The sequence below is a fragment of the Caretta caretta genome, chromosome 6 (assembly GCF_965140235.1).
Source record: "Caretta caretta isolate rCarCar2 chromosome 6, rCarCar1.hap1, whole genome shotgun sequence".
NCBI classification, from domain to species: domain Eukaryota; kingdom Metazoa; phylum Chordata; order Testudines; family Cheloniidae; genus Caretta; species Caretta caretta.
In genome coordinates this window covers 28,040,684-28,056,004 of record NC_134211.1, presented here as the reverse complement: position 1 = coordinate 28,056,004, position 15,321 = coordinate 28,040,684, and the positions used below count along the sequence as shown (strand labels likewise).

Genomic DNA, 15,321 nt, shown 5'->3' with positions numbered 1-15,321 from the left:
TCCTTTTCACGACTGGGACCCACCTGAGAAATTTTATCCATGTAAATATTTTGTATTCTGTACATAACATTCAGTGTGCAAAGCAAAGCAGCCCAATATTCTAAGCATGTCAGGCTTTTCTCAGGCTCCTTTTCAGCATACAATAGCCAGAAAACATTAATTATTCATTAGTTAGCTGTATATACCCACTGGTCTTGTTTAATGGGAGGTGGAGGCAGTCGTGCTGCAGCAAGAACCACCAGAGGACATCTGCCTAACTCAGGGGTACTCTGGAGGGACAGCTCCACCATTGCATCATGTCCTCCCAGCCATGCTGACTCACACCCATCCTCCCTCTTCTATTTGGAGTGGTCAGCGCTGGCCATTAGCCCAGATCCAGACACTAATTTGCAATCGCACACATGCCACAGAACAACAAGATGGTCAACTCTGAAACAGCATTAAAAATTTCTGTCTTCTATTGCAATAATTTAGCCTGCACAGACAGTTCGGGAGCACCCCACGCAGTAGGGGAGATTTGGAAAACCTCCCTTAGCGGATGCTGCATGCACAAATGTGTTGACAATGAGACCATTATTCCTGTGGAATACAACTGCTCAGATGTGCACGATTTAGACTGTCAGCGCTTTGGGGAAATGGCCCTGATTGTTCCTGATGATCAGACCTGTTGTCCTCAAAAGATCTGTAGTAAGTATCCTTAACAAAGGATATGAAAATATGAAGTGTCCTTTCTGGCAATCACACTTCCTTTTTGCTATGGTTTGTTTTTATACTATACATGCTATTTTGGAGGACAGAATGATGAGAACTGGTTTGTTATGCAGCAAAATTCTTATAGTGGCTGGCTGGCTTCTTTATGTGGATTTGAATTTGCAGCTGGATTTGTTGCTTTTTTGAATGAATCATATATCTAGCAACTATTGAAAGCAGTTATAGGCTAAAGCCTATATGTTCTTTTAATTAGTCAATAAAAATATATCATCAGAATAATCCCTAATTTAGAAGAAATATAGAGATCATTTACCATCTTTGCAAAGTAAATTGGTAGCAAAAAATCATACCAGAATTAGGGGAACTTTTTATATCCATACTTTTCTAGAAGATCCCACGTTCAAAAGCAAAGGTTACAAGTTACTATCATTGTTGATGCCTATGAGGGATTGAGATCAGATTGTTGCAAAGAGTTCTCCATGGGGAATAGATTTTTAAAGTTGGATTTTCACAAGTGCTCAGCTCTAGCCTAACTCTGCTTCCAGTGAGAGTTAGGCTAATGCTGAGCCCTTTTGAAAATCCCACTATTAGCCTTTTTGCACGTGTTTTATTATTATTTGGAGTTCTTTAACAATGAACCAGAAACACAACTTGATGTTTTCCATTTAACATAAGAGACCTGTACTGAATATTGTAGAAGTTCATCATTTCTTTTTTGTGTGTGTGTTTTTTTTAAATAGTTTGTAATCAGAGCTTTTGTGAATCCTTTATCCCTGAATGTAAGGGCTTGGAAAAGCTAGTCACTTACTATCGTGAAGATTCCTGTTGTCCCAATTACACTTGTGGTAGGTATTTTATGAAGAAGTAAAAACATACAACAGAACTATTTTTGGCAGAAATGTCTGTATTATAACAGCATTTTGCAATATTCAAACTTATTCTTATGTGCTACAGATTAGAGGTTCTTGCAGGATTTCATTGTGTGAAAATTTTGGAGTGAAACTGTAAACCGTTTGCAAAAATGGATGGAGTTTCACAGGGAAAAAATGTCAGTGCAGATATCATCATTATGTCTGTAGACAGAGCTCTCTTTCACTTGTAAACCCAGGGCTGGATTCTAGTTCTTCTTGTGCAGGTGCACTGGCAAAGGAGTCTTCTGTGCAAGGATCAGTCAGAAAAGTGACCTAGCACTCTGTGGAGTGCTGAGCAAGGGCATGACTAACATGCCTAGTTGTGTTCCTCTGCTCTAAAGGGCTATGTCCCAGTGACTTGGGGTTGCAAGACTATGGTCTCCTCTCTGCCTGCTGGTGCCTGGAAGCAGGCATTGAGGTTAGCACATGCAGCTCCATCTTTAGTTCAAATGTAAGGCCTGCTGATGAGTGTGCTACGTCCTGAGCTATTCTGTCTGTGACTGTCCTGCTCAACCCAGATGGCTCAGGGAGCCCCACTCAGCTGCTCTCCTCCTCCCAGTCTTAGGTAAGAAGAGGCAGAATTCCTCCTGGGTTCTCCCTTCTCTTTATTTTCTGCACTCAGTTTGCATGATGTAGTTGTCTACTTACCTTCCTCTGTGGTGTATTTACTTGAAGGGATGAAGATGAGCAGTTACAGAGAATGTTATTTACATAAAAGAGTCCAGAGTCTGGGATGTAGGTGCCTTTTGGTTTATTATTTCATAAATCTAAATGCATAGATACATTGTTCTGAGATTGGCTTGGCCTTGATGATGCTATAATACCTCCCCTCTTTGCTCTCATGGGAAAGGGGGAGAACCATACTTTTTCCCAAAGATTGACATTTAACGAAAAATGTTTTGTGCTTGTTTTAGAATGTGACCCATCCAAGTGTGAACCAGTGGAGCAGAGTCAGACCTGTCGAGAAGACCAAACTCTGATTGCTGCTCGTGTGGAGGGGACCTGCTGCATATCTTATATATGTGGTATGATATCTTCACTTAATGTGACTGTGCATGTTAGCATATAGGCAAGGATAACTGGATAATCATTTATCATTTAAGGCCACAGTGGGGCACCCACCACAGCTGCGTAAAGCCCAGACGCCATTTAAAAACTGTTTGTTGTCTCTATAGGACAAGGAAAATGGCAGACACCATCCCATGCGGGGGTTTTTGGGGAGCTGCAAAACAGCACTGTATGAGGTTGTAGCAGAGCTGGGGATTGAGGGCTGGGCCAGTGGGGTCCATGCATAGTGTAGATCAGTGGCTCTCAACCAATGCCGGGGGGCTGCCAAGGGAGGCACAGGAATGTGTCAAGGGAGACATAAGCAGTGTGCTTTTTTTTATTTTTATTTTTTTAAGAGCTCTGGCTGTCAGCCCTGGGTGGCTGGGGCTCATGCAGAAGGGCTGTGCACACCTGTGAGGCGGGGATAAAGGGGACAGCTGGAGCCCCGCCACCCGGGCTCGGGCTTTCCTTCCCCCCATTCCCTCACCAAGAGGCAGCCTGGGCTCAGGCTCCCTCCACCCCAATTCTTCACCTGGAGGTGGCAGGGTGGCAGCAGCAGTGCAGAAGTGGCAATGTGGCACTAAGTCTGCTGTGAAAAGTGATATTGACGAATATCACTTTTCACATTGCCTCCCTTACTTCTGTGCTGCTGCTGGTGAGGCCCTGCCTTCAGAACTGGGTTGCGGTATATGTACTTGCAGTGGGGGGAGGAGGCGCATAAATGATTACAGACACAAAGAAGGGGGGCCTGATCAAATAAGTTTGAGAACCATTGGTGTAGAACAATAATAAAATAACACTCTTGGCATCATGCAAGATTTCCACTTGCTGCAGTATAGATCTTTGCCGTACAGCCAATAAACTGTCCTGTATGTGTCCCTCAAGTAGACTCATTGTTTCTGCACTCTGTTGATTTCAGTGGAACACAGAGTGAATCTTTCTGGCACAGTATGCTACATGCAACTATTAAGGCATTAAAGAAAAACTGTCAAATAGCTGGGGTTTCAGTAAGGACTTCTACCTGGGACAAACCTTAAATACATTTGTACCAAAGGAATTTTCATTGCTGACAGTTTTCTGTGCTCACTCTGTTAGCAGGGAAGCTATGTGTTGAGCGTGGAGCTTTCTCCTGCACAACCTGTTGTCCTTTGGCCTATGTTTGACATCATAAATCTTTCAACTAGACATGCCTGTGATACCAAAAATTCAATACTGTGGTTTTGCTGCAAGTTCAAGTAAGAGGATACAACAGGTGTCAGGGATAAAGCCTTTTGTTGGGAATCAAAGATTTCCTCACAATAAAGCCTTTCACAATTACGAACCTTGGGCTATTGCAAACCTGGTCCCTGGATCCCACCTGGAGCCCCACCACTGCAACAGGGAGCTGAGAGCTCCTCTGGCCCCAGGGCTGCAGTGGGTGGCAGAGAGCTGTCTGCTCAGGCTGTGGCCCCAGGGCTGGAGGAGCTCTCAACTTCTGCTGCAGGGCTTGAAGTGTCAGCCCAGCAGTGCTCTTTCAGTATAGCGAACCCCTGGCTATAACAAACAAATGGCTTGCATCCCCAGGGATTAGTTATGGCTAGGGTGTGCTGTATTTATGTTCAGGCAGACTGAGGGTGCCGTAAGACAGCTGAGTGACTCAGCAGGCAAAATACAGTTACAGTTAGTAAGATCTTGTGTGCTATGTCTCAATAACGTTTTCAGTTCCCTTCCTTTCTTGTATTTAAATCTGTCTTCTTCAGCATGTGGGGTTTGCTCTGATCAGATACCAAAATGTCAGGAAGGAGAAGTGCTTACTGTGGATGGCAACACTACGGATAGATGTTGCCCTGCATACCAGTGTGGTAAGTTGATTTGATTTTTTTTTTTTTTTTTTGGTGATTCTTAAATGAAAATAGTAGAGTCACTGCACTGAATTTCCTAGTAATAAATGTTCAGGGCTATAACTGGTGGAATAGATATATCTCTCCTGTTGGGCATATAATCTGTCCTCTCCAGTGCTGAACTTATACACTTGTCATGTTTAAAGTTTCATGTTCATAAAGCAGCATCCACACACCTATGTCATGTATGGGTATTGGTCATTCCTGGCACTGTACAGTGGAGATTGATCAAGATCAACGCGGAGCCTTGTAAAACAATTTTAAATACAACCCCCCCCACCCCACCCCATCCTACCCCAGAGTTCTCCAGAGCTTTTCATGAGTGAGCAATTCATTTCCTGTGGTTTGTATTTCTGTTCATCAAAAAAAAAAAAAAAAATAGGACCACATGTTTAAGGTATTTTTTTCTTTTTTTTAGTTTGTGAAACTTATCGTTGCCATGAATTCGACTGTGCAGTGGGGATGTCTTTGGTGGAAGTTTGGAGCCCAGAAAAGTGTTGTCCATATCGTACATGTGGTAAAATGATCTGTTTTAATTTTAACTGTGTTAGATCCTGTTGAGCTGGCAAGATCTCTGTGGCCTTTTAGCCTGAAGGCTACAAAATAATCAAAGGTTTCAGAGGAACAGCCGTGTTAGTCTGTATTCGCAAAAAGAAAAGGAGTACTTGTGGCACCTTAGAGACTAACCAATTTATTTGAGCATTTCATGCAGTTGATAGATTTCCACTCCATACGGCTAAATGCAGTGAATAATCAAATAATAATCAAAAAATAAAATAAAAAAATAATCAAAGTTATTCAGCTGTTAACCTGCCCAGGGTGCAGGCTGTTTTGGATATGTCTCCCATGGAGAGGTGCTGGTGCGCAGATGAAATGAGGAGTAGCCAGCTCAAAGCAAGGAATCTCTTAATCTACCAGATTTTTTCTTTTTTTCAGAGAGATCGTAAAATAAGTAGTTCTAATAGCTACACGGCAAAGTGGTATATGGGATCCATTTATTTGGGATTGGGGGTCAGGCTGGAAGAGAAGTCAAGTGCAGTTTGTCTCCACAGTATTGGGTTCAGCAGGAGATGTTTCAAAAGCCAGCAGAGCTTCTGTAGTGACTACTTGGTGCTGTTTGACACTTTTTTTTGTTTTAATGCAAATGGCAAGATACTTTTCTGAATGATAATTTCTGTTTTATTTTAGAGTGTGCATGTGATACAATCGCTAAACCTCAGTGCAAACTGGTATGGAATCCATCCTGTTAAAATGAATTATTTTAGAATTTTCTTGGCAAAAATATTTAAAGTGTCAGTAAATGATGATGGTCTTCTTTATCTTCTCCTCTTTTCAAATTGCTTTAGTGGATAGATTAGATAATTATGGCATAATATAGCTGAAATGTTAGTCATGAACACTTCAGTTGTTATTCAAAACATGGTTTAAAATCTAAGAGAAAAATATCATGCAGACTAAAATGACTATCAGGTATCAATTTGCTTTTCTCTTTTAGGATCAAATCCTGCTCTGAAATATACATACATGGGAATTGCATGTACACATCAGAGGGCAGCATTTGGCCTTTATTCTGACAGAAATTAAACACTTAAATGATCATTAATTTAATACTATCCTGTCATGATGAATATGTCAGTGTTTTTTAAACATCAGGCTCTGATTCAGTAAAACACTTAGTCATGTTTCAATGGGACAGCTTATGTGCATTCTTCTCATGTGCTTAAGGTTCAGCACATGCTTAAATACTTTGCGGGATAAATACATTTTGAATTCACTGTGATTATTTTATCCAGAAAAATGTATTATCCTTGGAATAATCAATAACAAATGTAATTTGACATCTTAATGAACAAATAGTATTTTTTTCTCCATGAAATATTACAGTCTAACTATATAGAAAAAGCTAACAATAAAGCTGTTATTAATAGGTTTTTAGAGGTTTGTTGCGGGGGCGGGAGGAAGGGATGAATTTGATTAATCTTAGTGCATATGAAAGAAAATTGGCCAATGTAAAATGTAGGATCATATTCTCTGCTTGTGTAATTCCATTCACATCAGTGGAGTTATCCCAGCAAATGACATGGCCCAGACAGCAGGCAGACTTCCATTAACGAGTGTGCCACTGGATTTCACCCTCTTGACCTGCCATGGTCTTTCCACTTCAGTTTCGAAGTCTTCTTACACTGTAATCATTCTCACTTTGGAGGCATAAACAAATGTCCACTAAGTCACAGCCACTAAACTAATTTTCACTTGTGGGTAACGAAAGTCAGATTCCAGACAAGGCTTCAAGGGTTAAAGACTAGTGTATTGACTATGCTACTTAGCCCTGAAGTGAAAGTTTAAGTGAGAAAAATCAAACAGACAAACACTTGTTTGTGACATCACATTATCTTTTTTTCTTTTGTGTGGATAGGGGGAGAAACTGCAGATAGATGACCAGTTTCAGAACAGCACAGAAAATGTTTGTGGCTGTATTAAGTACAAGTGCGGTAAGTAGGAGAAGAGTTTGTGTCAAAGACATATCCCCTACAGTGCTAAGGGTGGATCACCTGCTATGGACCATGCATTCACTTCTGATGCATGGCACTGGGGGGAGAGAATTCACTGAAATAACCCATACCTAGGGTTGTGGGATGAAGCAGAGGAAAAGGAGGGTACATGTTAGGCTCTCTCACTAACTGTATAGTTGTGCACAGTCTCCCACTGCATACCTGGAAATAATTCCCACAGCAGGAGAGCAGGGCAGGGCAATCGGGGACATGAGTTGGAGGCAGTGGTGAGATGCTGATGAACAGCAAATTTAAGCAGCATATTTCTCTTCACAGGGCTCAGTCCTGCAGTACTGAGCACTAGCCCCAGCCCAGCAAAGCATGTAAAGAATATGCTTCACTTCTAGCCCTTGAGTAGTTCCATTGATCCATTATGAGACTGCTGCACAGGTGCTGCAAGTTAAGTATGTGCATAAGTGCTTTGCAGGATGGAAGTCACAGTGCTCAAAACTGTGCAGAATCAATCTCAGAAAGTACAGAATGGGGCCAGAAGAGCCTCAAACTTGTGCTGCCCTGTGGAGCAGGAATTCCCACAAGGCACTCAGTAAGCCACTATTAAAGGGTTGCAGGTATGTGCCTGTCTGAATGGAGTCAGTGGCACCTGCTGCAAAGACATGTTGTTATTTCTGGTCTAGGGGCTTGTCTACACAAACATTTAGTTCTTGGCAAGCTGGGGTGTGATTTTATCCTGCGCTAGCCTGCCATGCTCTACTCCCTGCATTCACCCTGCTGACATGCATTAACTGTTTAATTTGCTTTGATCCAGTCCTGTTTCAAAGAGAAACAGGGCAGATGCAAAGCACAACACTGTACATGAAATGCAATCTGTTAGGTCTCCACTTTCAATTCCTGCAGATCTCCAGACTGCAGTATGTGTGAAGTTCTTTGGATTTGGCCTCAAACTCTTATGTTGCACCCTGATAAGATAGTATGTCAGAAATTCTTCTCCATTATATAAACTTCAATGTGTCTCCATTTCACTTAGCTACACACAGCCAGAGGAGTGTATACAGGGCTTAATTTGTAACGAAAGAGGTGCTGGGGCTCAAGCAATTGTTTTCCTTGCATAACTGATGCAGTAAGCCCAGAGGTGCCGGGGCTATGAACTGCCAAGCCTAGAGGTGCTGGGGCTCAGTCCTGGCAAGCCCCGCCACAAATTAAGCACTGATTGTATGGCCTTTTGCCGACAGTCATTTTAAAGCTCCTTATAATGGAATATTCTATCCATTTCTACGTCTCAGGCATGATTATGGTAGGAACAATTTTGGGGCTGTAGTGAATGCCATTAAACATTCTTATTAAAGCTGTAGGGCTAGGTCCTCAGCTGGTGTAAACTGGTGTCACTGTATTGAAGTCAATGGAACCATGCCAATTTCCTTCAGTTGAGAATCTGACCCCAATTTAAAAAAAAAGTTATATTAAACACTACATTAGCTATTGTCTTCCTAGTTACTCTGTAATAAACATTACGTTTTGCTTAGCTGTTGTAAAACCAAAGTGATTTGTGTGAGTGTGTTGTATATTTTTTATGTATTGTTGCAGTGAGAGACAAGGTGTGTCTGACTAACGAGAGAGGAGTACTGCGTCCTGGACAGACAATTGTGGAACACACACCTGATGGCATTTGTCATACTTCATATTGCACAAACATGATTGATCCCTCCACCAAATACTATCGGATAAATATCTCCTGGATAAACTGTGTCATCAAATGTGAAGCTGTAAGAAATTCTGAATTTTAAACGTTCATATTGTGTTTGGTAATCTTGATTAAACTATGAGTTTTCATTGGTAATTAAATTATATTCATAGGAACTGGGTGCTGAGATTAACCAACTGTGAGCTCCTTCCTTAATGATCTATTGTAGCTCTTCTGATTAAAACTGTGTAATGTTAATAATAATGTAAACTTAAGGTCAAACTCTGGACCCCATTAATGCAGCAAACTTAGTACTTCTGTATGCTGGATGGCCTAGACCTATCCAGTGCTTTCCTGTGCAAATTATTATTGCAAAAGTAATCTGCATGAGTTGGGGGTATAGGAGGCTGTGGCTGGCTGAATCATAGAATATGCATGGTAAACTAAGCAGACTTAACGTTTGAACCCTAGACCTCACCCCAGAATAATCCCTGTTCAATTCTACTCATGGAGGACATGTGGATCAGCCACTCTGTGAGTTGGGATTAGCCTTTGCCACAAAGTTTAGATCCACATTTGGAGCTGGACTTCCTCAGGGCTGCTTACATAGGGTTTTTGCACTGGCCCATTATAGAAGTAGGACCTAGCTTGAAAGTTCAGATGAGGATCTGAGCTTCCACAGAATGCAAGGGTGCTCAGAACTGGTTTCAGAAGAGCCCATCTCTGGTTTCAGAAGAGCCAGTACTGATGTGTAACACTAAGATACCATGATGAGAGGTATAAATTCATAAAGAAGAAATAGAACACTACTACCCCACTTTCCCCTCTAGCCTCAGCTTCTTTGGGGTGAGCACATACCAACTAGAAATTGGCTCTAGCTGAATATTTGTAAAAATGAAGAAAAACTTTACTAGAAATACTGTAAAAATGGACTAAATAACCCCTCATCCCCATCCCCCACACATCCAAAGTCTCATGTTGTCTCTGTACAAAATACTGTGAATTAATCCACAGCAAAAGTCTTTTTCTATGTCTTTGGTGTGTGAATTTTCCTGAATACATATTGATTACAATTTGTAATACATCAGAATTCAAAAGCACATTGATTGTTGGATAAGCAGTCACATGCACTATTTAAAAATTGTAAAGGGCTCAATTCATCTCTCAAAGTCAGTCTCTTCGCATTGATGGCAGTGAAAGCTGGATCAAGCTCAGTAACATCTTACAAAAAGTGAGTGTATAAGCTGTAGACTGAAATGTACAATAATAATTCTCAAAGCTTCACACCAGCCTGAAAAATCTAACCCGTGATGCTAACGTGGTATCAATATATTAAAAACAATTATAATATCTATTCTCTGTCTTGTTATATAGCAGGAATAACATGTTTGATTTTTGCAGAATCAAGTATATGAGCCTCCAAAAGATTTAACAACCTGCTGTGGTCACTGTAAGAATGTATCTTGTCTCCACACTTTCAGCAATGGGACAGTCTCCAATTTTAAGGTAAGTTTTTGTAAAAAAAAATTTACCTTTGAAAATACTGAGAAGTGACCCAAAAGTTAATTAGATGCTATATCCAAATTCTGACATCTGACTTGGGCATGGTTCCCATTGTATGTGCATTGAAGGACATATTTGGCCTTATGCATTTATGTTTCAACAATAATAATTGAACTGATGCCTCTTTCAAAAAAAATGTAAAACCAAATAGAAAATAGGCTCTCTTGCTGTGTCACTGAAATAGATTACACCTTGATTACGCTTTTTGGTGAGCCTCAGTATAATTTTATGCTTAAAAAGTTCCATCTAAATTGAACTTTTCAGGAGGTTTCTTTGTGTTAATTCAGATAGGACTGTGTTTAATTGCATTGTTTTAAAAAATAAAAATAACACCTTGTGACGTCTTGTCCCAAGTTCTGATGATGGTGATATTTTAAAATGTTTAAACAGCCTGGTACTACTTGGATTTCAAACTGTGTCAAGTATGACTGCACAACCACAACAGTAGGACCAGTTTTAATTACATCTTCCATCAGCTGCCCACCCTTTAATGAAACTGAATGTGTGAAGGTTAGTGTTTTTTAGACAGTTTATTTCATTGTTATGGTTTGTATTTGCATTTGAAGTTTTATTTTTGACAGTTCTAAAGTCTTCCAATCATCTCAAAAAGGGGAAAAATTATTGTGTCTGCTTTGATCTTTAAAAGCAAAATGTCGACTGCTCTAACTACTCTAACTATACAAAACCTTTGCCTGCACATTCGCTGGGTCAGTAAGCTTCCTGAGCTACAAAACTGTAATGGACATTCCATATTTTGAGAGGATATGTCCCCCTTTCAAGCAGGTTTGTAATGCCAAGCTTAGCCTGACACAGCTGTCCAAACCTGTAAGCACTTCTGGGTTTGATCATTGTCACAGCTGGGTCATGGGTGACTAGACCTAATAGTCAAAGCCACGAGCCTATACCCACGAGATAAGAGTCAAGAGTTGGCTTGGTCAGCATAGCAGGGGGTCAGAGGCAGGAGAAAAACTGGAGATCAGGAACCACAAATCATATGCCATTTGTCAAGACAGCTCAGGATGCCAGGAAATCAAGACAGGGGAGCAGGTAGCACACAGTACACAGCAGGGTGGAACCCAGTTGCTCAGACAGCTTCCTGTTCCTGCTGTTGGCTTAAGGAAGGCAACTGGGCCATTCAGCCACTCTGGGGCTTCTGCCAATCAGACCTCAGGACTGGAGCTTCATACTGGAACTGGACTTTGTGGGTCCCAGGTAAATTATTGTCAGTAGGCTGCCAGGTAGGGTTGCCAACTTTCTAATTGCACAAAACGGAACACCCTTGCCCTGCCCCCGCCCCTTCTCTGAGACCCTACCCCCACTCACTCCAGCTCCCCTCCCTCCATTGCTTACTGTCCCCCCACCCTCGCTCGCTTTCACTGGGCTGAGGCAGGGGGTTGGGGTGCAGGAGGGGGTGAAGGCTCCAGCTGGGGTGTGGGCTATGGAGTGGGGCTGGGGATGAGGGGTTTGGTGTGCAGGAAGGGGCTCTGGACTAGGGCCAGGGGGGTTGGAATGCAGGAATGGGCTCAGGGCTGGGGCAGCGGGTTGAGGTGCGGGAGGGGTGCAAGCTCTGGCAGGGGCTGTGGGCTCTGGGGTGGGGCTGGGGCTGGGGATGAGGGGTTTTGGGTTCAGGAGGGGGCTCTGGGCTGGAGCTGAGGGGTTTGGAGTGTGGGATGGGGTGTGGGGTGCAGGCCCTGGGAGTTTGGGTGCGGGAGGGGGCTCTGACCTGGGACAGGGGGTTGTGGTGAGGGTGGGGATGCTGGGATTGAAAGGGGGTTTGGGTGCAGGAGGGGGTTCCGACTGGAGCAGGGGGTTGGGGTGCGGGCTCTGGCCAGGCGGCACTTACCTCAGTTGGCTCCCAGTTGATGGTGCAGCAGAGCTAAGGCAGGCTCCCTGCCTGCCCTGGCTCCACACTGCTCCCAGAAGCGGCCGCTATGTCCGGCCCCTAGGTGCATGTGCAGCCAGGGAGGTTCCATGCGCTGCCCTCATGGCTGCAGATGCCGCCCCTGCAGCTGCCATTGGCCATGGTTCCCAACCAATGTGAGCTGCGGAGGCGGCGCTGGGGGAGGGGACAGCATGCGGAGCTTCCTTGAAAACCAGATGCCTGGCAACCCTACTGCCAGATGGAGGGTTGGAGTGTGGTTGCTGGGGACACTGGGTCATGACAGTCATAGACGTCTCTTTTCTAACTGACTTACTGTATATGGCAATTTAGCTCATAAAAATGATGGAGAATTTAGGCTGAATATCAGGAAAATCTTCCCAATAGTAAAATATATGAAACTGTGGTATAGTCTTGCAGATGAAGGGAGGTCATGAAACCTCCATTGGTCTGAATGCATAAAATTAGGCTGGACAAAGTAACCAGAAGATATACTGTATGGAACAATCTTGTATAGTTCTCTCTTAATTCTGTGGTGGGGTGTGCGTGGGAGGGTACTAAACCAGGGAACAGTCTTAAAGGAACTATGCATCTTTAATACCCCTTCCTAGATGACAGGAATGGAGTGGTCCATCAGAAAAAAGAGGCCCAGTTAGGTAGAAGATATTTTCCATTCTAGCCCCTAAAATGGCAGATGTGGAAGAGCAAAGAGGGTTTAGCAAAAGTCAAGTTAGTAGAAAAGTCTTCTCCTTCTTTCATCTTTTGGAGTTTTTGAGAAAGCAAGAAAGTTTCAGTATTTTTTCGGTGATCACCATGTGAGAGACCTGATGAAGAAACAAGGTTGGAGAGATCACTATGGCTTGTAGGAGTGAAATTGGACACTGTAACTGAGCCAGTACGCCAGCGAAATTATTTGAGAATGCTTTGACATAGACTGTAATTATTCTGTCTACTTTACTCCAGTTGGTGCTCCATCTTACAGTGTCAAAGACAGTGAGCCGTGGCTAGAATGGGCCTTTTGTTGAGCAGATTCTTTTTTATGAGAATTAACTCCAGATCAGTTTTCTGTGACCATAAGTGTGCTCTACAAAGAATCAACATTTACTTTCAAGAATCACATGATAGAATCTGAGATCCCACAGTTGTTTTCTGTTCTAAGTTCTGTTCAGGTACCACTCTGATAACAGTTGGTGGATGATGATATTTAATGACAACTACTGAATATTCACATGTGTTAATAGACTCAAGTTAGATCATTTAAGGCCAATTTCTTCCCTGATCCAAACCATTGCAATTAATGCAGTTGCATGGAATTGTAGATCAGGATAGAATAAGGGAAGTCACCTCTAATAGCATTGGTATATAGGTGCTACGATTAAGAAATTATTCTAACGTTTTTGTTTTTCTTTTTTGTTTAGATTGGAGGTTATATTGTGCCCTTTCTAGAGGGATGCTGCAAAACATGTGAGTGACTAATAAGACTTCAGGAATCAGAAAAGTCCATTTAGCATGTGATTATAATAGGAGTGAGACTGGTTTACTGTTTCATGAGGGCTTGAGTCTGACCTCATTGACTCTAGAAGAAGGATGGCCTTTACTAGTATTTTTCAGAAGTATATTGACTGGAGCTAATGGAGTTAAACTAGAGTAAAACTGGTGTGAGATCAGACCCAGGGTCCTTTTTATGGTCTAATATTTTACTTTGAAAATCCAATGAGACAAACTCTCCATTAAAGTTACAGAGGTTTTGCCATTGACTCTAATGAGGTCAGTATTTGGCCTGATGGCTTTGAAGTGCATCAGACCTCTCCAAATTAACCTCCAAATGAGTGTTTAATTCTACTTTAATCCTTCAAGATCAGTGTTTTATCTGGTCAGATATTCTTGTCGTAAGTCACAACAATTTAATAAAATTATTTGTATTTCCTTTAACATAAGTTTTTAAATCCTATCTTCATACAAGTAAAAATTTAAATGAATATAAATTTGAATATAATATGAGTATAAATAAATAGACTTTTGTGGCAAACATTATTTAAACTCATTTTACAACTCCTATGCACTTGGCTCAAGTAAAATGGAGTTTGAGGAGTCAAATGCTGTGCAGATTACCTTTATGAGAGGCAGCAAGATCTGGGAGACTGACCAACAGGTTAGGAGGTAGCAAGTCCTAAACTCTGCCCCCAGCTCTCCTAGTGACTTGCTGTGAGGAGTTGGCAAGTCACTTTGGGCTAGGTTCTGTCACTTTATGGATGCTGCGCAGTGCCTTACTCATCAAGTAGCTCCAGAGAAATGAATGGAACTACTTGTGGAGTAAGGTATTGTACTACTCAATATGAGCCAGGTTGGTGGAATATGGCCATTGCCTTCTCTATCTCTGGTTTTTTATCTGTACAGTGGAGATGCCCCCCCTCACGGTTGTGTTGAGGCTCACAGGAGTAAGCAAACTTTCCAGAGGGTTGAGAGACTCAGTTAGCTAATATTTGTGCAGCACCTTGCACATGTAAAATGCTATAGAAGTGAAAGAGATGTTCCATATCTTAGAAGTCACTATTAGTTTTAATCTTTACTCTGAAGAAAAACCTTTTTTCTTTCTGCTTCAGTAAAGTTCCCCAGTTGCCTGGGAGGTATAATAAAATTATGAAACTTATGGCAGTGACTTCTAAAATATGGAACATCTTTCACTTGTATAGTACTTTACATGTGCAAGGTGCTGCACAAACATTAGCTAACTATCATATGTAATTGGTTTAAAGGGACATAACAAATATTACAATAAGCAGTAATGTTTCCCTCAAAATACGGTGCTGATTTATATTATTTAGTGTTATTTTAGATTCTACTATATAAACATAAACACTTGGTCTCTTTTCCTCTATCCTTATTTTGCTTTTTAAAAAACAACAACAACAACAACAAAAAACTAGAAACTAATGATCTTTTTTTTCTGAGAAGGAGGGAAATTGTTGATTAAAAGGAGGAGGAGGAGGGAAATCTGCTGGCAATTTTGTACTTTACAAGATATTGGTTAAATACAATTAATTCTAGCCCTGACTTAAGGCAATAAAGAGAGGCTTTCCCATGATTCCATGTAATGACACTATAGGCTCATCAATGCTCACATGATCTCATAGATCAA

General features: G+C 41.7%; 1 protein-coding gene across 1 annotated transcript in view; it reads left to right on the top strand.

Annotated features, from left to right (window-relative positions):
* The window catches only part of OTOG (otogelin), a 169,837-nt gene that overhangs the window by 143,764 nt on the left and 10,752 nt on the right, over positions 1-15,321 (top strand). The window contains exons 44-54 of the mRNA XM_048854861.2: positions 475-687; positions 1,452-1,556; positions 2,537-2,647; positions 4,409-4,510; positions 4,968-5,066; positions 5,738-5,778; positions 6,966-7,041; positions 8,644-8,822; positions 10,142-10,246; positions 10,694-10,813; positions 13,601-13,646. Of these exons, the coding sequence (XP_048710818.2) occupies positions 475-687; positions 1,452-1,556; positions 2,537-2,647; positions 4,409-4,510; positions 4,968-5,066; positions 5,738-5,778; positions 6,966-7,041; positions 8,644-8,822; positions 10,142-10,246; positions 10,694-10,813; positions 13,601-13,646 (1,197 nt within the window). The remainder of the gene's footprint in view (positions 1-474; positions 688-1,451; positions 1,557-2,536; positions 2,648-4,408; positions 4,511-4,967; positions 5,067-5,737; positions 5,779-6,965; positions 7,042-8,643; positions 8,823-10,141; positions 10,247-10,693; positions 10,814-13,600; positions 13,647-15,321) is intronic.